Genomic DNA, 27,958 nt, shown 5'->3' on the forward strand with positions numbered 1-27,958 from the left:
CAGAAAATCGCGTCGCAGTCGACGCGAACCAACAACGCTGACATGCGAGCTCTCCCAATCGTATGGCAGTATGCTGTTAGATATTTTGAACGGTAAATTGTCGGTTCGATCTCGCTTCTGAATCGTCTTCGTTCTTCCCGTTAGTAAAAAAATGAGTTCTCGTTCGAACCAGTTTGATCCGAGATCGCGCATCAGTCGTATTCTCAAAGATTCTCATATTCGTTCCCCTCTCTCTCTCTCTCTCTCTCTCTCTCTCTCTCTCTCTCTCTCTCCCGTGTTTTCATTGAGCATTTAGGCTATCGACAGCGCCTCGGATTTCACAGGAAATCTCGATCGGAATCGGGTCGATGCGAGGCTCCGATTATTCGTCAGACGGTCGTCAGTGTTTTTCAAGAAATTAACGGCTAAACGAGCACACGTACACGAACAGACGAAATTCTCAACGAAATATCCGTGACAAAAGGATTCCGCGTAATTTCAACATGGCCGGCCGCCTCGCGAACGAAACAGGGACGATCCTTGTTGCGATCGGCTCGGCACGCTCAGATCGAACTTAGACTCTACGACGCGAAACAAGTGATAAAGCGTGTCCTGATCGGAAGAAACCCCGTGCGCTTCTCTTCGGAGCTCGGTTCTACTCGCGTCACGCTATCGAACCTCGAAGACCACTCGATTTTTCGGCAGTTGGTCGCGTTTCGTTCCCGGTAGAAAAACAAATATTTCTCAAGAGACCCTTCGGACTTCCCTCGAGTATTTAGGCTGCGCTCGGCCGTCCGTCTCGGTTGTTCGCATTGGACTTCTTAGGCGTGTCTACCGTATCGGGAAGAAATTCGGGACAGGGTGGTTGGGGACGTTGGATCGAGTTTTCGTCGGTCTTGAAGGTTTTCAAGGATCCTCCGGTCGGATCGTCGAGAATCGCCAAGAGAACTCGATCCGGTAAGCGTTCCGTTCGTCTTCGCAGTCTAACCGATTGAACACACTGGCTCCGTGACGTCTTACTCGTGATAATATTCAGTTGAATTAAAGTTAGATCGAATGTCCTACGATTAAAGGTCGACGTCCCCCGACAACTCTTCCGGACGAACGAATGGAATGCTTTCCAGAATGTCACAGGCAAAATGATCTCCGTTCACCGGGAGAACATCAACGATCGAGCAGCGCGTTTTTCGCAGGTAGGTGTCGGTAGGCTAGTCGCGTCGCGCACGTTTAATCAACAGCACCGTTCGCCTACTACGGACACCGCGCGGTACAGCAGTTCGCCGAGGAGATCGAGAAACACATTGTCCGGGTCGCTCGCGAGACAATCAATTGTCCGTTTCGCTCGTTTGTTCCTGCCTGCAGACTTCACCCGGAGTCAGACCCTCAGCTCGTCCATGACCTGCTGCTGATGATTGTGGCCCTTCTTCAAGGTCCCCGTGCCGGTCATCGCCATGCTCTCCTGCTGCAGCTGATTCGGGCTGATGATCAGGTTCTGTCCCGGTTTGCCCGGCTTGGTGTTCTTCGGGGGCGGCGGCGGCATCGGCACGTGGCAGCTATTGTTCTGCAAATCGGCGAACTCCGGCGGCGGTATGTGCTGAATGTGATGCCTCTCGGCCGTCTTCGTCTCCAGGTCGCCGCAGATGTTGTTCGGCATCTGCCCGTTCTCCTGCCTCTTCTTCGAGCAGTTGTGCTGGTTGCTCTTGTCCCGCTGGTAGTAGACGCCCGCGAATATCAGCACGTTCAGGATCAGCAGGCTGCAGCCGATCGCGATCGTCACGCTGAGCGCGGTCGAGTACGCCGCGAACCCGTCCTCCGGCTGAGAGGTCGTGTCCTCGAAGGCCAGCTCGCTCGGAACGGCGGTCGAGACGTTCACCGTCTTCTCGGCGACTGTCACCTCGGCCGTGGTCGTCCTCGTGGTCGTTGGTATCCTCTGGATGAACCTCGGCGGCACCTTCGAAGTCGATCGTGAACGAAAACATTTTGTTGCAACAAAATCAGTCTCTAGAGATACGAGTTTCATCGAGAACACAGAATTAGGATGATTGGAACCTTTCAACCCTTCAGGGACGAGTAGCATTCACGATGCCAGAGCTTTTTCTGCAAATTCTACGGTAGTTCTAATGATTTTCTGTGACACGAAAAATATTTGTCAGAGTACACCCTTTGCACTCGGCGATGTTTTCAATTTGTAAAACTAAATTTTTCTTCCGTCTTGCAATATTTTGAAACTGATCCGATTTGTACAGGGTGTCAGAAAATTACATGTCACGGCCACCATAGCGTGATTCTACACCTACGATTTGGTGGAAATTGACATAAAAAACTCCACGCAAGATTGACCTTGACCTTGAAAATCAAGGTCAAAAAATAACAATTTTTTTGGTTTAATCGTGTTCTACTGGTCATAACGATCAACTTTGTGAAAGAAACCATGGGTCGCATCTCAACCGTTCCCTTAAAAAATGATGTTGCATTTCTTATGATTTTTGCAACTTTTTTCTTTCATTCTGTAGTTAGGGAAATAGGAGTATCATGATTATGATCATTTCATACCCAACGAGATAGCTTATTGATGGTACCCGCTGTATGATAATACGCCATTTACTTATATATTGGCGCTGGATGTAAAAAATTTACAAATAAAGAAGCTGCAAAAATGATAAGAAACGCAACATCATTTTTTAAGAGAACTGTCGAGATGCGACCCATGTTTTCCTTCACAAAGTTGATCCTTATGACCAGTAGAACACAATTAAAAAAAGAAAATTTTTGTTTTTTTGGCCTTGATTTTCAAGGTCAAGGTCAATCTTGTGCGTTCTTTCACAAAGTTGATCCTTATGACGAGTAGAACACGATTAAAAAAAGAAAATTTTTGTTTTTTGACCTTGATTTTCAAAGTCAAGGTCAATTTTCCGGGGAGTTTTTTTATGTCAATTTCCACCAAATCGTAGGTGTAGAATCACGCTATGGTGGCCGTGACATATCATTTTTTGACACCTTGTACACATATTACTTAAATGTTTAGTAATCTATTAAATTTTGTGATGTAACAAATATTTCGTAATATTTTGTTCGTAATTTCTTTGAAATAATGCCACAACAATTTCCAGCGGTGCTTCAGAGTCACCGCTCGAGTGCAAAGGGTTAATGCGTCGCCTCCGAAGGGTTAAATTCGAGCCCAGCTTTGTTCCAGATAACAATGCCATTGACAGGAGGATACCTGTTCGGTGTCGAGTAGATGATGCGACCTAGGAACGTCGTCCGAGCCAGGCTTGTGCAGATCGGGGACCAGGTTCAGCCAAAAGGAGAGTCTGTGCGCCCTGTAGTGGTTTTTCAGCTTCGACTTGAGTTCTGGAAACACGGATGGTTTCTCAGCGGGGTCAGCGGTGAAAAACAGGGGGAAAAAAGGAGACGCCGGAAGCCGCGGTGGAAAAACGAAGAAAGAGGGAGAGAGTTGACTTCCCGAGGGAACGCGATAGGTCCACGGGCGACGCCAGCTAGCTACCCCGCGCGTCAACCTCTGGAGGACGGTTTTCCACGGAGCCCTTTCGTAGTAACGGCAAGGTAATTAATTATTGTCGCGTGGTAATCTCATACAGAAGGCAGCTTCGTTAGTCAGTGTGCCTCAAAGTTCCAAACTGGCCTGCTGCTGCGCTAGGCGGCGAGAGAGAGGGAGAGAGAGAGAGAAAAAGAGAGAGAGAGAACGGTTAACCCTCGGGCTGGCTTTGCCTCGACTTTTCTACTTGCGACCACGACGCGGCATAGTTTGAGCTGCACTGCACTCGAGGGCGAGCGAACTTTCCCGCTGTTATTCACCTGGTGCTGCTCACTGTATTCTCTCGCCCTCTCCGCGGGGGTTACCCTCTCGCGTTGGAATCATCGTGGCGGGGGAAGATGACGCTCGGAAAAATAAACAGGAAATTACGGTTCGATGACACCGAGGACTCCCCCTCTACAATTTCTTAAATTGCGGGACGAAATGAAATCGGTAAGAACGTTCCCGACTTGTTGCAGTTACAGTGAATTCTCGATATACAGTGACGAGCAGAAACACACTTCGCTAGTTTTACATAGAACGTGATAATACAACCTATTTTGCAATTGAATGATAAAGCTTAGGTGATAATAATTGGATGGTGATAAAACGTAACAGTTTATGTTTAGTTTCATTTTACAATCACTGCCTTCGGCGAGTCATGCAAGACATGTTACCATATTTATAAGAAAAGTACAGAAGATTGAATGGTGAGCGAATACGTGCGAGTATGTGTCTTAGAAACGATCATGACATAACAGTTTATGTCAGATAATATTAACAATATACACAGGGTGGGGCAATAACTATGTCCAGTTTGAATATTTCCGTTGTTTGTAATAATATGAAAAAATGTTATATAGAAAACTTGCACGGTGTAGAGGGGGACATATTGTGACACAAACATTTTCTGCGTGGGTGGAGGCATAGAGGAGATTTCAAGGTCAACTCTATTTTTTTAAATGGAATGCTATGTTTTTTGTTATCACGATGTGATAGCCAGTGTTGAGACGAATTCAGCGAGTTATGGTTGAAGGTCATGCAAGGTCAAATATGGTAGGAAAACAAACTTTATTGCATTACGGGAGATGCTCGAACTGATGACTGTTTGCGTCAATGCAAAGTTGCAATCTTCGTATCCCTGCATCACGTGCATGTCTTATCGTTTCTGAACTATACAGAGATAGTAAAAATCTGGCTAGGAAATCAAAAGTTTTCTGTGATGGTCAGCAGAAAGTCCAGATATGAACCAAATCGAAACTTTGAAGTGGTGTTCATGAATTCTGGAAAAGGACAGAACAAGAATGGACTGTAAACATGCATGTCTGCACGATGCTTGTCTGAAACACGGGTCTGGCAGGGAGTCCACGGTAGTGGGGATAATTCCGCGACGTTTATCATAGAGGCCTTGGCGACGTATATCGAGAAATCAGTGTATTTGAATGAATTTGATAAAATACGTTACTAACGAAAGAGGAGAGTGGCTCTGGTTGACGGATAGTAAAAGGGGCTCGTGGGTAGCGGGATGTCGTCGCGACGCTCTGTCGGCTTTTCATTTTCGAGTCGCGATGCAATTCGAAGAACGAAGCAAACGGGAGCAAAAGTGAACTCCTGACGAACTGCCATTCTCGTTTCTCACTCTCTCTCTCTCTCTCTCTCTCTCTCTCTGTGTCTCTCTCCTCGAGAACGAGAATTATGCAAATAAACCCTCCCTTGATCCTCTTAGTTACATGCACGAAATGCGTGCGAGCTCACGGAGACTAGATTCATTATACTCACTTTGGAACGTAATCGGATTAAATAATAATTCTCAGTCCCGGTTCAAAACGATGCGCCCGAATCCTGGCGGAGGCAAAAACGTTTTCACCTGCTGAAAATGAGTCAAGGCTCACGGTCTCCGCGGTGTTCCCCCGTATCCGGCCATTCAACGAAACGATTTCCATGCTAATTTTCGCGACGCGCAACTCGAAACACGCGAATACTTTGTTCGAAAAATCCGTGGAACGATTTTTCTCTTCATTGTTGTCTCGGTTTACAATCTCTTATTTACGAACACACTAGGTTCCACAACACTGAGATTCTCCGTTCGCTCATGGCGATTGAGAATTGATTAATTTGGTAATCCGGTAATCTGATTGAAGGACAACATTCGGAACAACAGTGTAGGAAGAGTGTACGGTCAGTTGTAGACATGGTCAGCTGCAATGGTAATTCAGGTGAAGCGAGCTTGGTTCGCGGTACCGAGCAAGATGGGTAACCGTCCGAGCGAACAACAGTGTATTTACAATTGGGCGAGTACGTTTCATATCGTTGAGACAATAAAAAGGGAAACTTTAAGAGTCGTGAACACCGTTTCGCAGAATTGAAACGCGATTTCCAACGGCGTTTTGATCAACGGAAATACGTTCAGAAGGGGGATACCCTCGACTTGGAAGAAAATTGAAAAACCGAATTCCGTTGACGCGACACTACGAACTTTTCGAACAGAGTAGTACCAGACGCTACGTGTTGTTCCCGATGTTTGAATAAGACCGTTCGGTTTCGGGGTTAAGAGAGTTTTTCGCCATCGTCGCGGACTGTACGAGCTAATGCTAAGCTGCGAAGTCTGAAGCTTAACTTCCCCCCGGTTGCGCTTCCCTAACGAGTTCTTTGTGCTCTAACAACAGTTTCGAATTTTTGTCTTCGTCCCCTTTTAAAGTCGGTGAAAATTTGCACCATTCAGTCCTGGCCATCCGAGGAGGTGTTTAACGAGCATCGAAGCCGTGAAATATAACCTTGAACAATTTTCGGCCGAAGCCCGAAATTTTTGGGAATTTTCTGGGCTCGCGATTGCTTCGAGATCACCTCTCGATTGCATTGTTTCTTCTTGGACACTCACCGATGCTCAGATACTTCTTGTGCACCGCCTCGTAGGCGGCCCAGTCGATGTTTTTGAATTTATTTCGCTCCGATCGCATCGATCCTAGATCCGAACGCAGCGATCCGAGCTCCGACGTGCCCTCGTTCGGATTCCTATTACAGAAACAACGCGACAGTTTGTTAGAAAATGATGGTTGTCAATTCTACTCGTGAAATTCGGTGACAGCTTACCCTGTACGCGCAAAATTCGTCAAGTACAATATCACGCTTTCGGAGAGGGCGATCTCGGCCTTGGTATAGTTCTTCGGCCAGTGCGACAGGCCACCTACTAGCGGTGCTCCAAAAAAATATGGCAGGTCCTCGCCGTGGATGCAGCCTGGCCTCTGAAAACAGAATGTGACGGCCGTGAATACCGGAACTACGAAATCCGTTTCATTTGCAATTACAAGTAGTCAGTTCTCGATATATGTCAACAACTCGGGTCTCGCCAGCGTCAAGCATCGTGCAGGAGACATACCCGAGCCGTATTACGTTTACCGAGGACTCTCGAGCTTCGTGGCCCCTCACGGGGTATACCCTGCGCCAGTGGGGATAATTCTGCGACGTTTATCATCCAGACCTTGGCGACATATACAGGATGTTTCACCTAACTCGAGCATGAATAATGTCTCGCTTGATTTTAATGATAGAATAAAAAGGTCAGAGGAAAACATTAGTTGGTTCAGAGGGGAAGATATTATGATAGGCAACAAAATTTGTTCAAGGTTATATTTTTTGAGATTTCAAGGTTTTTCAAGTCTTTTTTAACACTAGATTTACGGGACCCGTCAAAATGACGGATTTTAATATTTTTAATTCACGAACATTGAGATTACAAACATGGATCCATGAGGAATTATTTAACAAATTGATTTCTCTGGGTATATATTATTTAAAAAATGGCTACAGATTTTGATAGATATGTATATTCATGTTATTTTTACAAGGAAATGTAAAATAGTCATTTTTAGTGCTCCGTAAACCTAGTGTTAAATGGAATGATGTATTTTTATTGTCACTATATGATAACCGAGGTCAATATTACAGGTCGAATCCAACGACCTGTAATATTACGACCTTCACGTGTCCTTGAGTTTGTTATCACCAGCGATTCCACACCATGCATTTACACTCCATGGACGTACATAATAAAATTATATCATTTCATTTAAAAAGAACTACGATGACCTTGAAATCTCAAAAGATATAACCTTGAACTTTCTTTGCCTTTCATAATATTTGCCCCTCTGAACCAACTAATGTTTTAGATGCTCGAGTTAGGTGAAACACCCTGCATAGAGAAATCACTGCATCTAGGGGAGAGAGATCTATTTTCCCTGAGGGGTGTTGAAATGTCGCAGAAAATTTCAATATTTTCTCGCAAAGTTCAAAAATGTTAAAACTATGCGGTGTTATGCACCTTCGAGAAATGAACTGTGGGACGTTGCGGAGCTGTCTCGAGGAAGACACGGCCGACAGATTAGTAAAGAAACTTATGTGTACATGCTGTAGCCTCTCTGGGGAACCGGCTTTGTCCCCTGGTCGTCGAATTTCGTCCAATTTCACCGGCGGAACGCACAGAATATATATATTTTTTTTTCTCCCGCCGTGTGGCCGGCCCCGAAGAAACCGGCAGGAATCCACAAAGGTGGACTGAAGTATTGATGGCATTTTAACGACGCGGGACGTCGGCCGTATTTCAAACGGTAGAAAGGCTCTTCCGGCGCGGCACGAAGATATTGAGGAGGAGAGGAAGCTGGATGAGCAGCGCGGCGGCATGATATGTGCTCGACCCAGAGTTTCGAGATTACTCTCGGCCTTTCGACGGTCGACTTCACCATGGGAAAGCGGGATCGGCCCCCTTCGAAAACCCCTCGTTAAGTCTGAAAGATCGGTTCTCCGAGGAACCGGGGACTCTGTGGAAGCTCGAGCCCCCGGCCGCCCAGCCACTGGACGTCTCTATTGCCCCGAAAAATTGGGAATTTCCCAGCGTCAAAGGGTCCTCTTCCGTTTTCCCTTCGAACGGAAATCAAAGGGAAAGGCCGATCCGTTTTCGCCCGATAAAGGAAGAAACTTTAATTCTGTCGAGATGTTTATCCGGAGGAATTTCGCGGCGAGAACCACTCGGGAGCCACTACTAAATAATTCTCTGCAAAACTTTGTCCTCCCCCCCTACCCCTCGTCGTGCAGGCGTCGTTTGTAGTTTCAATTTTCAAAGGGACGCCGGGTCGGCCTGTTGTTTCACCCCGCCTCGCCGGTGGTTTTCTCCCGATCAAATATCGCGTTTTCGGTCGGAGAGACCCGGAAAGAGGGTGCGAGATGGTGGAGGGATAGAGAAAGGGGTTGATTCGTTCGAACAAGATTGAGGCGGCTGCAAACTTTCCTTTGAGCTCGCCGGCAATAGAGACCTTCTGCAATTTTTCACGGTGTCGGCATTTCCGTCCAAATATTTCCACCATCGGCTCCTCTCGTCTTTTGAAAGTCGCCTAACTCGACGCACAGCGGCGGAAAAGCTGCCGGCTACTTGCTTTGCGATCTCGTGCGAACGCAAACCAGCCTTCCTCTCTGTGCTCGTTTCGTTATGCAAATGCGCTCGCGTCGACATTTAGGCGAGTTGACGCAACACCGTTCCGCGACAATGTTGTTCCAGCGGTCCTCTCGGACGTTGTCACTCTTCTCGAACGAAACGTTGTTCTTGCGTCGAGAAAACTTAGGAGCATTAATTTCATAGTAATAATTACGACGCACTCTTCCGATTTTCGTGCTAATCCTGGAAGAATCGTCTCAGGAGAGATCGCCGAGCCAGTTTGAACGGTTCGAATCAAAATCCGGCGCATCGTCAAAGGAGCCGAGCCTCACGAGCCGCGAAGACAGATCGAATGACGCGTCCTCTGTAGCGTGACCGTCGTCCTGTTCGTCCTTTGCGCTGGTCCCCTTAATTATCTCGGAGCCTGTTCCCTCGCGCGAACATCCACGATAATTCGCCGCTGTTCACCCGTCGACTTTTTCCTCCCTTTCTCCCTTTCTGTTCTCCCTCTCCCTTATTCGGCCGCTTCCCTCGCGGACGTTTCGTGTTATTAAATAATTTTACATTCCCTTTCCTCGGCCGCTTTCGCGGGCCGGCTGCTTAATTATGCCGCGAAACAACCCGGCCTTCTATTTACCTTGCCGCTTTCATCCTCGCCGCGGCACTCTTTGCTCCTCCGTCCGTTTTAATTACGAATCGCCATTGTTTACCCCTCTCGCCGAGTTACCGGATTCAATTTTATTTTTTCTGTTAATTCTCCTTCTCTCCCCCCCCCCCTCTCTCTCTGGGACCGGTAGGAGGAACCTTCCTTTTCGCCTCGAGTCTCTGTGAAAGTCTTTCACCCTCTCTCTCTCACTTTTGGTTTTTCTGTTTTCTCTCGACCGCGAGGCTCGCTGCAATCGATACATCGGATCTCCAGACCGCCGATACAAGTCGAACGCGGAGCTTCTCGAGAAGGCGAAACTCGGAATCTCGATCCGAAAATCAGATTCTCGCGGAACAGCCTCGCCCCGGGTTTTTCCAACCCCCGAGCAAGTTGTTTCGAGGTTTTTTCTTTGCCGGGGAGCTCGGAACTTTCCACTCTGTTCTCTCGACGTTGAACGCGCGGAAGACACCGAAACCCGGAGAATTAATGGAAGCCGATATGTACCGGGAACGGTCGTTAACGAAGGAACAAAATATCCTGCAACCTGGCAACTTACCCCCGCGGTTCATTTGTTCGACGCCGCGGACTTGTAACTCGACTCGTTCGCGACGTTGTTTCAATTAAAATCTCCTCCTACCCCCCACCCCTCATCCCTACAAATTTAGTCCCTTTCGGGTTTCACGCGGACCACGCCGGCGCTTTTAATACCGTTCCGTAGTTTATGTTTAAACTGGGTCAGATGTAACCGCGCTTGTTACTCGCCGCACCCCCGGCACGCTTTTGTTATTATTTTCTATATATTATTTACGTCTCTGCTACCCCCTTTTTTTCTTTGTTCCGTTTGCCTCGATTCCCACGCTTCTCTTCTCCTGGTTTTGCGTCACGTTCATCAGAGGGCGAAGACGAGCCTTTAATTAACCGGGGGATTCTTGTTCGAGTGTTCTGTGTAACGATGAGAATGCTCGGTTTCTTTTCGCGAAAAAAATTACAAAATTTTGTCCCTTAACCCTTTGCACTCGAAGCTATTTTAACTCCAAAACGAAACATTTCTTCTGACTTAGAATATCTCCCTTCTATATATATATTTTTTTTTTCACGTTATCCATACGAAAATGGTGCAATTTATTCTTACGATACTGAAGTGTTTAGTAATTTATTAAAAAATATTTTGAGTAATGTTACAACAATTTTTAGCGGCGCCTTACAGTCGCCGATCGTGTGCTAAGGGTTACCACGTTAACTGGCACGTCAGTCACATATGACTGACAGTGATTGTCGACTAGGTTTAAAAATTCATTTTTATTGTGGCATATCCAGACAAATCGAATTTTATTAGGACCTTCAGAGTTCAGAAGGGTCAAGACACCCTGTAATATATTTTAAATTTCTAGTTTCGGTTTCGTGAATTAAATTACACTGATTTTGTGGGAATCACTGGGATTGATTTTTGGCACCTAACGTGCTAAACTATTCCTTGTTTGTTATAATCCGAAGCTTCGAAGACGTTGACGGTGAACCCTAAAAAGAAAAAAATGTCTCGTCGCATCTAGAACCTGGGATAATGTTTTCCCTGGCGAGGGAGACGCGAGCGGGAAAAGGCGAAGCGAGGAGGAAGAGATCGGCAAAAAACAGAGACTGCCGCGTTTACGCGCAGGGGAACATCAAAGGCAGTCGGGAGGCGTGTTTGAATTTAAATTTAGATCATCGATTGCACGTCGCTGGAATCGTCTAGCAACAACCTGGCCGGGTATACGGTGACCGCCATTGTCGCCGGGTCCCGACTTGTCTCCCACTCCACCTTACCCCCTCTGCGACGCCATTCCCCCTCTCCACCTTATCCCCTCTGCGACGCCATTCCCCCACTCCACCTTCCCCCCTCTGCGACGTCATTCCCCTACTCGCCGTCGGCGAGCACCCGACGGCGCGATCACGTGACACGCGTCTCCCTCGGGTTCAGAATGCTATCCCCCCTACCACTAAATGTGGCTCGATTCCCCTCTAACGACTCTCTGCACGGAGGTCATGCATCCCATCGTCAGCAGAGCGGAATCTGATGGTGGAGAGGGCAAAAAGGGAATCTTATGGTGGAGGGCGCAAAAGGAGAAGTCCAATGGTGAACGGGGCAAAAGGGGAAATCTGATAGTTGACGGGGCAAAAGGGGAATCTGATGGTGGACTGATAGTGGGCGGGGTAAAAGGGGCATCTGATGGTGGAGGGGGCAAAAGGGGAGTCTAATGGTGGAGGGGGCAAAAGGGGAATCTGATGGTGGAGGGGGCAAAAGGGGAATCTGATGGTGGAGGGGGCAGAAGGAGATGTCCAATGGTTGACGGGGCAAAAGGGGGAATCTGATGGTGGAGAGGGCAAGAGGGGAATCTGATGGTGGACTGATAGTGGGCGGGGTAAAAGGGGAATCTGATGGTGGACTGATAGTGGGCGGGGTAAAAGGGGAATCTGATGGTGGACTGATAGTGGGAGGGGCAAAAGTGGAATCTGATGGTGGAGGGGGCAAAAGAGGAGTCTAATGGTAGAGGGGGCAAAAGGGGAATCTGATGGAGGAGGGGGCAAAAGGGGAATCTGATGGTGAAGAGAGAAGCGTACGGGCAATGGGAGGGGGTAAACAGTACAGTGCTTACTCGACCCATGTCCAAAACACGGGTCTAGCCACGGACATATATCGGCCAGGAGATACTATTCTTCGATCCAAGCGACCTTATACTCCTGTAACCCCTTATACCCCGCGGCAGTGGGCATAGTTCTGGGACTTTTATCGGCTAGGCATTTGGAGGTATAGGAGAGTAAACACTGTATTCCCCTCAATTTCCCCGGTCTGTTGTTCACACCTGGTAGCTTCCGCGTGGTAGTTGATAGTCCCCGACTTCCGTCCCGGTGGTTCGCGACGGATCGGGCTCAGTCACGGCCGAACATTCCGCGAGTTTCGCCGTAATTGACAAGCAATTCCACTAATTAACGATTCGATCTCAGGGCCGCTCGTTTCTCCCCGCTTCTCTCTCTCTCTCTCTCTCTCTCTCTCTCTACTAGTCTACTGTCTACTGTCTGCGAGGCGGTGTTTGACGCGCACTCGTTTCGCCGGTCGCATTGTCGCCCGAGGTTCGGAGCGTTCGCTGGAAAATTGCGAGTTCAACGGCGCTCGATTCGTACGGCCAAAGGGAGGACCGTGTATTCGTATGCAAAACGGGAGCGAAATGTGGAGGGGGTGGAACGTTGGGGCGAGGTGTGTAGGGGTTGCGGCGGGTGGAAACGAAGCCCGGTGAAAGGAAGGGTTGGAAAAAGAAATGAAAAGAACCGGGGAGAGGGGAGAGCCGCGGGAACTTATTCAACGGCTTCTGACGTGGAAAAGGCTACGGGAAAACGGCTATGGCGGACGCTAATGCCATCAAGGCTCCCCCGTTCCTTCGAGAATGCGAGCACGTCGAAAACGATCGCTTCCATGGCCAATTTCGACTTAATATTCCACGCATTCTGAGGATGAAACGCTGAAAAAATGTGAGAGAAAGAGAGACAGAGTCGATTGTAGAACCCGGATGCGAACCCGGCTGCTTTATCCCGGACGAACGAGAGTGTTCCTGTGCTCACAGATCTAATTTCAGCACGGAGGAATTCATTTCACAGGAGCGCGGCCAAATTAAATGGAAAATAACCGGACGACTTACCGAGTATTACCGTAATAATGTTTTACGCGTCTAACAAGCGAGCGCAAAAGTTTCTATCCGCTTCAATCGATACATCGTATGCTACACTTGAATACATGTCGTTCCCACCATTCTGTCATATACCAAATACTCGTTCACGCGTGTCATTTTGGTGGGACACTTAGCTGTACAGTGAATTCTCGTTACTAGTCAGTTGCGCCGTTCTGGTGACTGACTCTTAGACGAAATCGGAGGTTGTCGACGAGCGTCGCATTTGAAATACACAGGGCTTAAGAGTCTTAGGAAACCTAAGAGTCATGCCCGTCTACGAGTCATAAAAGCCTATGACTACTAAGCGATAGTGACACGAAGACTCGAGAGACGACTCTTGGGCCCCTCACCGCGGCGGTGTGGGTAATTCCACTGACTCCAAATTGTAAGGTTGCCACTGACTCTTAACGAGAATTCACTGTATCACTCTGTACGAGTCAACGAGAACATTTACAAAATTTTGGAGATACAGCGGGACTCCTATTACGCGAATCATCCTGTGCTCCAAACGATTCTGATTAATGGAGTTCCACTGTAAATTAAAAATACCATAGAATTCTCGGTATATGTCAACAACACGTGTCTTGTATCGTGCAGGAGACGTGCCCGAGCCGTGTTATGTTTACAGTCCGAGGCGTCCGAGGCCTCTCCAGCTTCTTGTGGTGGGGATAACTCCGCGGTAGTTCCACTGACTCCAAATTGTAAGGTTGCCACTGACTCTTAACGAGAATTCACTGTATCATCCTGTATGAGTCAACGAGAACATTTAGAAAATTTTGGAGATACAGCGGGTCTCCTATTACGCGAATAATCCTGTCCTCCAAACGATTCTGATTAATGGAGTTCCACTGTAAATTAAAAATACCCTAGAATTCTCGATATATGTCAACAACATTGTTCTTGTATCGTGCAGGAGACGTGCCCGAGCCGTGTTATGGTTACAGTGCGAGGCATCCAAGGCCTCTCGAGATTTTTGTGGCGGGCATAACTCCGCGACGTTTATCATCGAGGCCTTCGCGACATATACAGAGAAACAGTAATTTTATTCGTTCGTTAGCTAAACATTGAAGTGTTTCGCGATAATAAATGGTGTCGAACCCGTTGGCAGCGGTTCTGAAAAAGGTTTGCACGGTGCGTAGGATGAATACAGAAGTTGAGTCTTATTTCAACAAGCTCTGCGCGAGCGTAACTGTCACGCAAACGTACATAGAGCCGGCAAAGCCGGTTTCCGCGGTCGGTCCGTTTCGGTTCGCGAGATTTTTTGAAACGGGCCGGCGCGGCTGTCGATCGAAGCGAATTACGGGGTTCCTTTTAGCGGTCGGGATTAAAGCCTCGCCGCGGCCCGCAATGCCGCGAGGCGTCAGGTTGCATTTACGCGGCTAAAAGGATTACCGTACGCGCCGACACGTCGTCGCGACGTGTGCATTTCACACGTCAAAACATCGGCCGGCCTGCCGTCCGCCGGTTAATTTATTTTCCTGATTACGTTATACCTGGAATCGTGTCTCCGGCTCGTTACGATAATTCAGTTTATTGTTACTCGTTATCGTCGCTCGGCGACCCTGCCAATCTTTTTTTTTTGCCGAAGGATTTCGTCCGGCGCGGGTCACATTAAAAGTTTCCTCCTTGCGGGTGCCTCGTTTTCGAATTTCTGCGCCCCCCCCACTCTACCTCTCACAGGTTTTATTTTATACGGGGGCTTTAAGAGCGAGCGGCGACACAAAGTTTCCGTTGAAAAGGCGAAGAGGCGAGCGAGAATGCCGCCTCGCCGCAGTATCCTTTTTAAATTCGGAAACTTTGACCAGGACGGAAAAATTTGTTCCTCCTCCTCGTCCTTCTCCTTCTACTTCACCCCCTACAACCCCGCATCCCCCTCGGCAGTCGACTAATTCCGCCTTGAAAAGGTTAATGAAATTCTTCCCGTGGAACGTTTTCGAGAAGGCCGCGCGATGAATATGCGACCGTGCGATTCCATTCAGAAGTTCCTCCCCGCTTGGAAAGCCGCGTCCTGAAAGGTCGCGTCGACGCTTCCCGGGAAGATGCAATTTTCTTTCGGCCCGCGCATCCGATATCCGTCGCGATGCTGTATTTGCATGCCAGAAAAACTCGTCAGAATCCGTCGGTTATCCCGTAGTGACGAAAATGTCTCTGACCATAAAAGTTTAAAGAGCTTCCTGAAGAAGTTTCAGCTCGTTCTTGTCAACGGTGATGACTTCGTCGCCCCCCCCCCCTTTATTCCCTTCGTCATCCACTTCTTGCGCCCGGCGCCTTTTAAACTCGACAATCTTCGCGTGTAACTCGCTTTGTCACGCTGCACGACAGGGACGACGGCCAACAAAATATTTTTAACGAGAATTCTTTCTTTCATCAGCTGCGCGAGAACGCGAAGCGCAAGAACACGGTTCGAGACACTTCAATGCAGTGGCAGCCGGGATTTAATTGGTTCCGTGGTGCGCGATGCGAGGTGCGTAAGTTGACCGGAATACTACCCGATATATGTCCCTGGGCAGACCCGCGTTTACTAATAGCTCTGTACTTACTAATGCCCCTGTACTTAAGAATAGAAAAGAGGGGGCCTCTATTCCAAGGGCTAGTGCAATTCCGAGGGGGGAATCCACTGTAGGTATTAAAGGGTATCTCATAACGTTCTAAAGGTCCCAGAAATGCAAAAGCACCAAAAATACTAATGCCCCTGTAATTAAGAATAGAAAAGAGGGGCCTCTATTCCAATTGCTACTACAATTCCGAGGGGGGATACCACTGTAGGTATTAAAGGGTATCTCATAACGTTCTAAAGGTCCCAGAAATGCAAAAGCACCAAAAATACTAATGCCCCTGTAATTAAGAATAGAAAAGAGGGGGTGTCTATTCCAATGGCTACTGCAATTCCGAGGGGGGATTCCACTGTAGGTATTAAAGGGTGTCACATAACGTTCTAAAGGTCCCAGAAATGCAAAAGCACCAAAAATACTAATGCCCCTGTACTTAAGAATAGAAAAGAGGGGGCCTCTATTCCAAGGGCTACTACAATTCCGAGAGGGGATTCCACTGTACGAATTAAAGGGTGTCTCAGAACGTTCTAAAGGTCCCAGAAATGCAAAGGCACCAAAAATACTAATGACCCTGTACTTAAGAATAGAAAAGAGGGGCCTCTGTTCCAAGGGCTACTGCAATTCCGAGGGGGGATACCACTGTAGGTATTAAAGGGTATCTCATAACGTTCTAAAGGTCCCAGAAATGCAAAAGCACCAAAAATGCTTGCCGGCACCTAAACGGTAGTCACAAAACCAGGGTTGTAATCTTGAGCAGGCTGGTCTGGAGGTATGTATTGGCTTTTGAACGCTCCTAAAAATTCCAAACTCGGTCGTTCGGGACCTCCCCGCCACGGGGACATCAGAAATCAGAAATCCTTCAAGAAAATGGCTACGTTATTCCGGGATATTCCGAGGCATGTATATCAAGAGGGGTGTTTATGAGCTTCCCGTGGTCTCGTATCTGATGTCTGGAAGTTGCGCGTTTCACGTCCCCGGTCGAGGCAGCAGTTTGGCGTCGCGGCGAGAGAGGGTGGCGTGGGAAGGGGGACGAATTTCCCCGGGAACGACCGATTATTATTACCGTGCACGGCGGGGGGTGGGGTGGGGGTGTATATTACGCGGTAAATCTTGCGCGCGTCGGTTCGCTCAGGAAACGGATACGCGAGGGGAAATTGTAAAATTACGGGGGAACGCGATCGGTTGTGTGTCACGTTAGAACTCGGCGTTTCCGTTGGGAGTTTCGGTTCGCCACGGATGTCCCGGTTATTATCGCCGATAGCGTTACGATTTCCGAGGAAAACGCGTCGCGCGACCCTCCCTCCTCCCCCGTCGGAAATTGCCGTGATAGGGGTGGGGAGGAACGAGGGGGGAACGGCTTGTTTAAAGCTGGATTGAAAAAGGAAACCGCGGCCCGGAACGGCCCGGCGACGTTAATTGCGAAGAAACCGGCCCCCGTGGGTTGGGGTATTTGTCGCAGATAGCGACGCGACGCAACCCTGCTAATGGAATTAATTCGGAACCAAAGTTTCCGGATTTTCAGCCAAGGAACTGGTTTCCTGCGAGAGGGACCGGAGTTTTCGGAAAACTCTTATCAAATCTCCCGCCCTGTGATTCATTCGTTAAATCCGCTTTCAACTTCTCAAACATAACTTCGAATATTTAAACTTCCTAAGTAGAAATACCTAGCATAAATCGGCCGCGGGATCACGCCGGCTAATACGAGTGCTACGTTCTACTTGACCGACAGCGACTTCCTCGACAATGGTTACGTCGACGCTGTTTGCGCAATATGTCTTCAGGAATTACTGGAAGCGACTGAAGCTGGCAGAAAAATATAAAACGGTCGAACTTATCACTCGACTTCATATTAGTCGATACTAGTTTATGCAATTTTCAATTTTTGCAGGCAAATTTTCGGAAATCGGTAACAAATAAGATCTAATTTTCAGTGGTAGCAATCTTTGTAATAAATAAAAATCGTACACTCTGTGGAATTTTATATTATAGTATTTTTTGAAAATTTTCAGCAGCCATAAATGCATAAAGAATGTCGGTAAAAGCATATAATTCGTGGCCCTTCACGGGGTATACCCCGCAATAGTGGGGATAACTCCGCGACATTTATCCTCCAGATTCTGGCGGCTTATATGGAGAAATCACTGTATCGGGGACGCAAACCAGGGGGTCACTGTCGGTAAAGTAGAACGCGGCCCGATCTAGGATACCGGTAGAAGGATTTAACACATGGTTTTCGGGCATCGAGCGACTGCGAAGCGCGGAAAGACGCGGAGAAACACAATCCGGGACTGATTAATGTCCAGTTGAAATCGCCGGGAAAACCGTTCCGTCGATAAAATCTTTCACGGGACTCGCGAAATGAAACATAGATCGATCGACGTGGGCGGATCGAGGATCGACGCGGTGCGGCGCGGTGCGGCGTAGAATGTTTCCCGGCTGGTTTACAAGTCTGGCGTCCGATTAATTAAAATCCGGGCATTGATGGGATCGCGCGCCGGAACTCGCCGCTTCGTAATTAGAAAAAGCCCGTTTTTCATGGCCGCAACAACACAGTATCGTATCCGACCGAAGGAAACTCTCCTCACGGTTCTTCGGCAGTGCCGTTTCGTCGCCAAATGAAATTCGTGAATGGGGAATCGAGTTTCGGGGGTGTGGGGGGTGGGGGGTGGGGGTGGGGGTGGTTGTACGACTTCGCCTCCGCTAAACTGCGGCACTTTGCACGCGCGGAACGGAAGCCCGGGGAAATGGCTGCGAACGTGAAATGCCTTCTGTCTGAGTCGAGTGCAAGCTCCCGCTCAATGAACCGTAAGATGCACGATGATATTTCTTGCAAATTTATGTGGCCAGAACTGCAGTATTAAACGGAGTTTCGAAACACTTTACCGGTGGAACGCGCCGCGCGAAGGAAGTATCTGCGCGGTCGGATATTCCAATAATTAGACCGCGGGTCTTTGTGCGAAATCGAGAAAGGTTCTGCATCGATCGCGACGCACTGGAATTATACATGAAATTACAAAAATTTGTTTCCTACTTTCGTCATTCCGACAAGCTAAGACGCTATCCCTTTTGTCCTTCTATTGTTTCATGCTTCATCTACCTGTTCTTGTCATGAAATATTAACACGTTCGGCGCCGCGTCACCTATATGTGGGTGACGGAATTATTTGTGCAGGTTTTAAAATGAATTTTTAACAACAGTAACACGGAAGAAAGTTTGGAGGATTACTCAGTATCGTACATTTAATTTTTTGCAATTTTTATTTCATTAAATAACTTACTTTGATTTTATGGAATTTTTCGGGTTTCTAGTTGGGCGTTCGTGCGATTTTTAAACATTTGAGCCGTTTGTGTTGAAAGTGGCCTAAGTCCATTTGTCAATTATTTTTCGTTGCCCGTAATTACGTGTACAACTTCAAGTTAGCTTGTCATAAACAACATTTGAGTATATAGGGGAAGGTAGCCTAATTTGGACCAATTTTATATGTTCCAGTATATAGAGATACATAAGAAGTGTCGTTAAAAATTAGGTAGAAAAGAAACTCACTAAGTGTACCTTCAAAATAATACCATCTATTAAATTTTAAAAAACGTTTATAACCGTGAAAAATGAATTCAAAAAGATCGTGTCATCGGTCCAAATAAGGAAACCGGTTTCCTAAATTGAACCGCTAGTTTCCTAAATTGGACCATCAGCATTCTTCACGACAATTGGAACAAATGTTTAACGTTTAATGTTTGATATTGTACAGAAACCGAAATCTAACATAACCTCTCAAAATTGTAACTGCAAATTATAGATAAATATGTAAACTCTGTGATGATATAACAAAACTTGTAATTACTTACGTTTGGATGAATTAACGGCTTTCACTCTTACGTCGAAATAACTAATTTTTCACTTAGTCAAATAAGTGGAAACATTGTATAACAAGATGCCTATCCAAAATCACACATAGTGGTCCAAATTAGGCTACCTTCCCCTACGATAATTTTGTACACATCAGTTTTCGCAGTTAGTTCAATAACTAAAACCATCAGTTTGAAAGTGGCCTAAGTCCAATCCATCATTGATAATGTCCGAAGGACATTAAACCGCAGGAAATTAGAGGTACAGTGAATTCGCGATATATGTCAACGAGCTTGTGTTTACACTCCCCGGTAGTGGGGATAATTCCGCGACATTTATCATGTAGACTATGGCGACGTATATAGAGAAATCACTGTACATAGAAAATTGTAAGAAATTCACGGAAAATTATTAAATTTTGTAGAGTTCACGCGAGACTGCCCCCCCCCCCCATAATGCGTTTGCAAATAATTCGGAGGAAGTAGATGCGGCGTTGAATCGAGGAGCAGAATGGATTAGTCTTTTTTCTCAGGCATTTCCGGGACCAGGAAACGCAAAATTGGATAACGAAGGAAGCGACTCGCCTGAAAAGGGTCTTCGAGGTTCCTTTCCCTCCGTGAAAAATTTCTGTTCGGCCGCGTGCTGAATGCCCAAAGCGGCGCGCCTCGCGTCGCGTCGCGTCGCTTCGCGTCGGCTGTGTGCGCGTTACCATCAAAGCGGAGCTGTGTAAAGACTGGCTGGAAGCGGAATTTAGATTAAACTTCCGTTTGCCGATTACACGTGTACACAGAGAGCTGAAGGACCGCCGGTAATTGGGGGGACACGTGAGGAAAAATTGTGCGATTCGCGCCTGCGAAGGTGGATCGCGTAATTAATTAAGATGAACGCCGGTTCTCGAAATTATGGTACCAGTCGAAAACAGGGAACAACAGTTTTTTCTTCGACGCCTCGTTTCCGAGATAATCGACGGAAACGTTGGAAAATTTTTATTTTAAGATCCGCCATCCTACGGCAAGAATAGAGATGTAAAACTCTCTGTGAGAGATTCCCGAGTATTAATTTTATATGAAGAAAATGGCAAAATGTCATTTCTTCCTTCGCCATTTACGGCTAATTAAATTAAAAAACTTCTGTTTGTCAACGTCTAATTAGTCCTTTCCATAGATTACACGCGGCCGCCGTTCTCATTTTCCACGAGTTTAAAAATATCACGCGTGACAATGTAGAATGGGCTTATTTAAAAAATTCTTCTCTTGTTACGACAACTGTTGCGGAGTGTTGACGCCATGGAAGTTAGTTGCAGGATGCTGGAAATTAGAGATTTTATGCTCGGAGAAAAAGGTAATTAGACGGAAAATAACCTGGCGGCCGTTCTACAAAAATTGTGCGGTTCCGGTTTCGCGGGAAACATACACCCTCTGGCAATATTAGATGCGAAAATGGTGCAGCCGCCGCCGCCGCCGCCATCGCAGCCGCCCCTCCGCAAAAATTGCCGAGAGTCTTAAACGACTCACCCCCACCCCCCACCCCCCAGTTGCTCTTTCCCTCGCTCAGCCAATTCCAAGTTATTCGATTTTAGAATTGGCTTCGAGCTGTCGTATAAGCAGCACTTTCCATTCTTGAACGATGGAAATCGGCGCCGCGACGGATCGTCGAAAATGAGCGATCCAGCTCGAATTTCATTTTTTTTTTCTCTTTCACTCGATCTTCCCCGAACAGCTCGTGATCCCCGTCCCTTCGCCGGCGGAAAGAATTCGCTCTCCGCTAGATCAGAACGGGACAGTGAGTTGCCTGATTTCGTTAAAAGTTGAACAACCGTATCGTCAAGCTCCGAGATAATTTCAGGCTCGGTAATTCCGTAGCGGGAACGTAACGATATTAAAATTTCATATGCGAATTCGCGAAGCTTATAAAACTTTCGCTTCCGGTTCCCGCGGCGTGGCCGTAATTACTTCGTTTCCCATTAAAATCATTCCGCGGCGGCTGCTGGATTTTTCCAGAACATCTAGAGCGCCGCTACGGGGGGAGCAAAGTTTCTCCACTGCGTCGCGGTTTATCCGGGAAATTAGTAATTCAGTTCAGACCAGTGATGGGCACACGCATGTCTGTCGCGGACAAAACGTTTCCCCCACCAACGTCTCTTTCGTGCAGCGCGCACCTTCGCTGCGCAGCGGTGCCTCCGTCTCTCCCCTCCCGCTATAAGCGAGCGGCTTATGCTGTCTATCCACATCCACGAGGCACCGCTGCGCAGCGGAGTTGCGCGCTGCACGAAGGAGACGTTGGTGGGGGAACGCATGGAGGACGCGCATATTCAAAGTGAAGATTCGCCTTTGCGTGGCAACGGAAAGGGAGTTGAACCGGGGAGCGGGACATGTCGTTATGTCGCGAAGAATGGGAGATAAATCTGAACGAACGGCGAGTATGCGGGGAAAGAGCGCGATGCGTCATCGTTAGTGATAAAATATGTGGGTTAATAACCGGCCACGCCGATTAAATAACAGGCAACTCTTCGCCTCCATGCTCGAACGGCATTGCTCGAGGGTTCTTCAACTCGGGAGGCTTTATTACGACTTCTAAGACGTACCTGTGGGTAGTCGCCGAATTTCGTCTGATAATCGAACACATAGAGGTAAGAATTTCGGTGGGATTGACTGTGGAGGTCCGCGGTCCTCGTAGCTGGCGCCACCGTGTTCGCATCCCCTAAAGCCTCGAGCGTTTCATCCCTGGAAAATTGGGAAGATATCCTTTTATCCCCCGGCACGAAATTGAAATGTTAATGCCGCCTGATCGAGGGGCCCTCGTCAAATGTAATTCGCGGTTTTTACTATCGCGAAGCGTCGCGGTGCTCTCTTACTTTATGTTCACCGGATGCTGCACCGGCCGCTCCCAGTCGGTGTACTCGTTGATGATCGTCGCAAGGATCTCCGCTTGGTGGTACGTGTACGTGTTGCGAACGAACTCCCTGAGAATCTTCGTCCTTCTGTCGGCCTCGATCCCGTACTGCGCGTCGTTCGCCGTCAACGAGAAGTACGCTTCCGACCGCACCACACCGATCATTAGGTCGTACCTGAAATCATTGGGAATGTATGCAGCGACGTCTCGATTTGTAGGGTGTTCGTTTGAAAACTTTCCAGGCGAATATCTCGAAAAGTATGAAAGATATTAAAAAAGCGTAGAACGCGTGTCCAAGGATCTCGAGTGGGAAAGAGGGGGGCGGTATCAGTCTTTTATTTGGGTGGCGTTTTCAAGGTCATTTGAAGGTCAACTTTGTTTTTTTAAATGGAATGTCCCGTTTTTTATACCATAGATCGATAGAGTATCAAAATCTGAGTATAAAAGCGTTGACCTTCATATGTCCTAAACCTAATAGTTAACGAGATATTATCCAAAGAAGAAAGAAAATTATTTCGATAATATCTCGTTAACTATCAGATTTAGGACATATGGAGGTCAATACAGTTTTACTCAGAATGCGATAGTCTATCGATTCATGATACAGAAAGTAGGTCTTTCCATTTGAAAAAACAAAGTTGACCTTCAAATGACCTTGAAAACGCCAAATAAAAAACTGATACGGCCCCCCTCTTTTCCCCTCGAAATCCTTGAACACGTGTTTTACGCTTTTCATACTTTTCGAGATATTCGCCTTATTTATGTTGTATTCGTGCGATCCGTAGGTGGAATTGTTCCTCGGTTTCGCGACAATTAAAGTGTAGAGTCCGTTTACAAAAAGAAAGTCAACGAATTAATTTGTTCGGTCAATAATATCTTGTTGACAGACGGCAGGCAAAGGGTGGGGGCTCATTACGGTCAACGTTGTTCGTGTTTACCGATCATTTCGATCCCCAGCGATAGAATAAATATACACTGCCGGACGCGTCTAATAATTCATAAATATTCATCGGCAAATAGAATCCTCGTTAATATCCACTACCGCTCCGCATTCGTTAATTATTTGTGAGCATAAAAACCCCTCCGAAGCATCGCCGTTGGCTCGTAAATATGCACAGCTGTAATGGATCGCAAAGGGCTTTTCAAAGTTGTTGAAAATCCGGAACGGTTTTCTGGTCGTCCTTCCGCGTTCACGTCGCAATTACAATTCTTTCCGAACAGTCCATTTCGTCTTGAAAATCTACATTTTCCTGAATTATGTTAGCTGGCAAATGAAACCGAACGAACTGAAAGGGTGTTTTTTTGTCTCAGACTGTAGATCGCTGTCAAAAGAAGGGCCAGTGTATCAAAAACTAGCGAGGGGGTTGAGAACTCGTTTCCTGACGAGGGTAGGAACGGTGGTCGAGGGGCGTGCGACAAAAACGCAGTAATTAAAAGTAGTATATCCGTCGGGGGGTTGGGGGTGGGGGGAAGAGTGGTCGCGGGGGTGGGGAAAGCGAAATAATACGAACGGTTCGAACGAGGGCGGGACGAGAGGAGACCGAGTCGTCGGCGGGGATCGCAGGACGCGACAGGATGCGGGGGTTGAGTGTAAGGGTGAGAAATAAAGGAACTGGCTGGGTACAAAGAGCCCGAAGATAATGGACGGCCATGGTCGAAAGGAGTCCGAGAAAGGGGGATGCAGGACAATGTATTCGAAAAAGTTTACGAGGGGTGTCGCCTAGCGCGGCGGGGTTGAAAGCTGCGGAGCAGAAGGGAGCCGATGGCGAGACGAAGAAATAGAAGGAATTCATAGAATGACGGCCGGACGGACGTGGGAGGGAGAGAGAGAGAGAGAGAGAGAGGGGGCAGGCTCGCGAAAACGTTCTATTTATCACAGGGTCGAACGAAAGCAACCCCCTCTCGCCACCTCCACCCTTAACCGAAGTCCAGTAATGAGTTTCCAGCACGCGTTAACCGATCTTCCTTTCTGCTCGGCGTTCGAGCCGTGTTTTCACCGGCGCGGAGAGATTGGTGAACGCGTCCGATGGAAGAAATACACTGACCGTCGGAACTATTGAACTGGTTCCCTGACGAATGGGGGAGGATAATATTATTTTGCAACGTGCCGCAAATTTTGGAAGTCGAAAATCTCTTATACAGTCATTTCTCGATATATGTCGCCAAGGCCTGCATGATAAACGTCGCGGAATTATCCCCACTACCGCGGGGTATACCCCGTGAGGTGTCACGAAGCTCGAGAGATAACGCGGCTCGGGTATGGCTCCTGGACGATACAAGACCCGTGTTGTTGACATATATCGAGAATTCAGTGTAATTCGATTGGTAGAGAAATTTTTGAATTCACAGTTTTCATTAAATTACAGAACGTGTAATTTAATTCTTATCGTTACTACATTGTTACAATGCCGTGTAACTTTTCGGACATTTGAGTATCTGACTCGGAGGATCTGCAAAATACTACGGAACGAGGAGATTTGGTCTGACATCTTTAGTTCACAGTGCATGTAAAGTCAAGTCTAGATATGGAATATCATGGCAGGACATTTGTAACTGCAGAAAGGGAACGTGTCACTCATAGCGTGGCTAAATTTTCGTCTGACACTATTTTCATCTCGCATCCGGTAGAGCTTCGCGAGATCACTATTCCGAAGGGGACATGGTGCATTTTACATCAGACGACACACAAGCATCATCGCGGAACGAAATTTGCGGATTTTCTGCATTTAGGGCGAAAATAGGTGAAGCTCAAAACAGAAGAAATTATTAACAGAATTACTAAGAGCAGAAATGTATTTTTATGTAACTCCCGTACCTCGTAACTGACAATTTTTATTAAGAGCCAAGACTCCGTGGATTCGCGATAAGGTAGAGTGACTACATTACCGACAACAATAGACGAAAAATGGTTTCACGTGCAACTCAACTTTTCGTCCTTGTATGAGAATATTTTTCGCCGGGAAAGGGCTCGTTCGAGAGAGGATGGTTCAATCCAGCGCGTGCTGGTCATCAGCTGACGAGATTATGCAGATATTTGGTAACATAAGCGTTAGAAGTAGGCCAAAAATTGACGACGTGCGTGCCGTGGAATCCAAGCATTGTTACGCCATTGGATGAGTTTTCTGGATGAAACCGAGAGTAGCGCGCGCTAGAAAATATCTCCAGCTACAAATTGAGCTATATTTTGTCTTGATTCTCTGCGAAATGAAGCCAAAAACTTGACGTTTCTGGCGTCAGAATTTATGATAATACAGAGCAAAAAATGTGACAAGTTCAGTCACAGACTTAGGACCCGTCGGATCAAGAGCAAGACGGATCTTAAGTCAGTGGCTGGCCTCTTAATTATTAGTTATTAATTCTTAGATGTACACAGGAAAATAGAAAAGAAAAGTAGAAAATTCGCAACAGGGAGGGACACAGGTACGGGAACTCGTTAAAAGACAAAGTCGTTCGGAAATACCTGGACAGTTTGGCTACGGCGTCCTTCCGGAGCAGGATGTTGTTCAGCGTATTGATCGTGTCGACTTGTACGGTGAAGTCCTGATCTTCTGGATCACCGGGATCGATCACGACACCGTCTATACTGGGTCCGAAAGCGGGGGCGAATTCCAGCCCCTTGACGGGCACGGAGACCAGCGCGTTCAGTGGCACTTCTCTCAGGCATCTAAGCAATGCCTGAGGATTAGCTGCGGCCTGAACAAACAGAACACGTTAGTTTGCGTCCGATAGGGTCTCGTAGGAACAGGGTTTCCGCTTACAGCGTCGCGTCGCGTCGGCTCACAAAGACCCGTTTGTCTTTGAGATTTCGTCGCAATTGCCGATCGATCGTGAACGCGACTCCCGGCGCAGCAACAGCTTGCTACTTTTCTTCGGTACAACGAAAAAGAAAAAAAAAAAAAAAAAAATAGGGGGACATCTAGGATGCGCACGGGACACGCGACGAGTTTCCAGGCGAGTGTCTCTCCGGGCAACGATTTCCTAGCCACGAATCGCACCGTTCGACATTCGATTGCGGAGCCCGAGCTACGTCTAGCTGCCGATGCAGGATTTCCAAAGGCGATTACTGTCCGGACGCTAAAGCAATTCATTTGCGTGGAGCCGAATTAAAGTCAATCGGCGCATCGGTCCGTGCGGCGTCACTGCGTTCCATTGCGCGGAACATCCGTTTACCGGGGCTTCGTTAACCATTTTCGGGGGTGTACGTTTCGCTGGAGATCCCGCCGGGAATCCCGGGGAGAAATCGTTAGCCGGTTCGCTTCCGTTTGAGCACCAAAGGCCCGCTGTTATTGTGTTCGGGATTGCATGCGGTGGTCCGGCTACGCATTTTCGCATGCTGCTAGGGCCGCGGAGCGGAGCGGCGCGGAGCGACGCGGAGCGTCAACCCGACACTTTCAACGCGCAACTTTTGCATCGACGAGGCTACGGCTAATGTCGCGATTAATGCGAAGAATGTCATCCGCGTCGTGTACTGATGGCAGTCATCGATCTGTTGACGCTTGCGTTCAACGCTGAAGAGGACAACGACTACACGAAACGTCGACATGTCGGCGAAACGATACCAAGTTAACACTAGAACTACAGGACCAGTCAAAATGACTGGTTCCTAATTTTTTCTTTTACAATTACTGGAATTGTAAAAATGTTAAAATTGTGGAAATTTTTTAATGAACCTCTTCGTTGAAGCACATATTATCATAAAAGTTGTATGACGTCTGAATGGGCACAGTCTTGTTACAAAGGAATATACGTCAGTCGCATTTATCGCTCGGTAGTTCTAGTGTCAATGGTAAAACTTTGTTGTTCCTGATTTTATTTCTTCATGGAACTTTCACCGACACATTCGTCACATTTTTAGGAATGAAACGACACCAAACATGGCACAATTTAGCTGTCTCGGTTGTCTTATTGATACTCAACGATATAAATTCATGTTTTTATTAGTAGACAGCGGATTATACGCGTTTATGACAAAATTGAGTAGGTGTAATTTAAGACAGTAAAAATATTAGAGGAATTTAATGATACTGTTACATTATTTTCAACCTATTAAACGTATTAACCCTTTGCACTCGAGTGGTGACTCTGAAGCACCACTAAAAATTGTTGTGACATTACTTCAAAGAAATTACAAAAAATATTACAAAATTTGTACTCAAAAGATTACTAAACATGTAAATATCACATGTGGAAATCGGATCAGTTCCGTATGAATAAAATGAAAATATTCGTAGACGGAAGAAAAATTTAGTTTTAGAATTGAAATAGCGCCGAGTGCAAAGGGTTGAGAAAGAAAATAAATTTCTATTTTACCCCAGCTTGTTGCTATTCAGTTTACTAATTATTAGTAATCAGCTCGCATAGAGAAATAAATAGAATTAAATG

The 27,958-nt window shown here is 47.1% G+C and overlaps 1 protein-coding gene across 1 annotated transcript in view; it reads right to left on the minus strand.

The window, feature by feature from the left end:
- Nucleotides 1-1,247: 1,247 nt before the first annotated feature.
- Nlg3 (Neuroligin 3) overlaps nt 1,248-27,958 on the minus strand; it is a 419,161-nt gene continuing 392,450 nt past the window's right edge. The window contains exons 5-11 of the mRNA XM_076788660.1: nt 26,037-26,269; nt 22,539-22,751; nt 22,269-22,407; nt 6,605-6,756; nt 6,393-6,526; nt 3,200-3,330; nt 1,248-1,930 (exon numbers count right to left, since the gene is read on the minus strand). Coding sequence (XP_076644775.1) covers nt 1,355-1,930; nt 3,200-3,330; nt 6,393-6,526; nt 6,605-6,756; nt 22,269-22,407; nt 22,539-22,751; nt 26,037-26,269 — 1,578 coding nt within the window. The 3' untranslated portion in view covers nt 1,248-1,354. The remainder of the gene's footprint in view (nt 1,931-3,199; nt 3,331-6,392; nt 6,527-6,604; nt 6,757-22,268; nt 22,408-22,538; nt 22,752-26,036; nt 26,270-27,958) is intronic.

The sequence above is a fragment of the Halictus rubicundus genome, chromosome 5 (genome assembly GCF_050948215.1).
Source record: "Halictus rubicundus isolate RS-2024b chromosome 5, iyHalRubi1_principal, whole genome shotgun sequence".
In the NCBI taxonomy this organism is placed as follows: domain Eukaryota; kingdom Metazoa; phylum Arthropoda; class Insecta; order Hymenoptera; family Halictidae; genus Halictus; species Halictus rubicundus.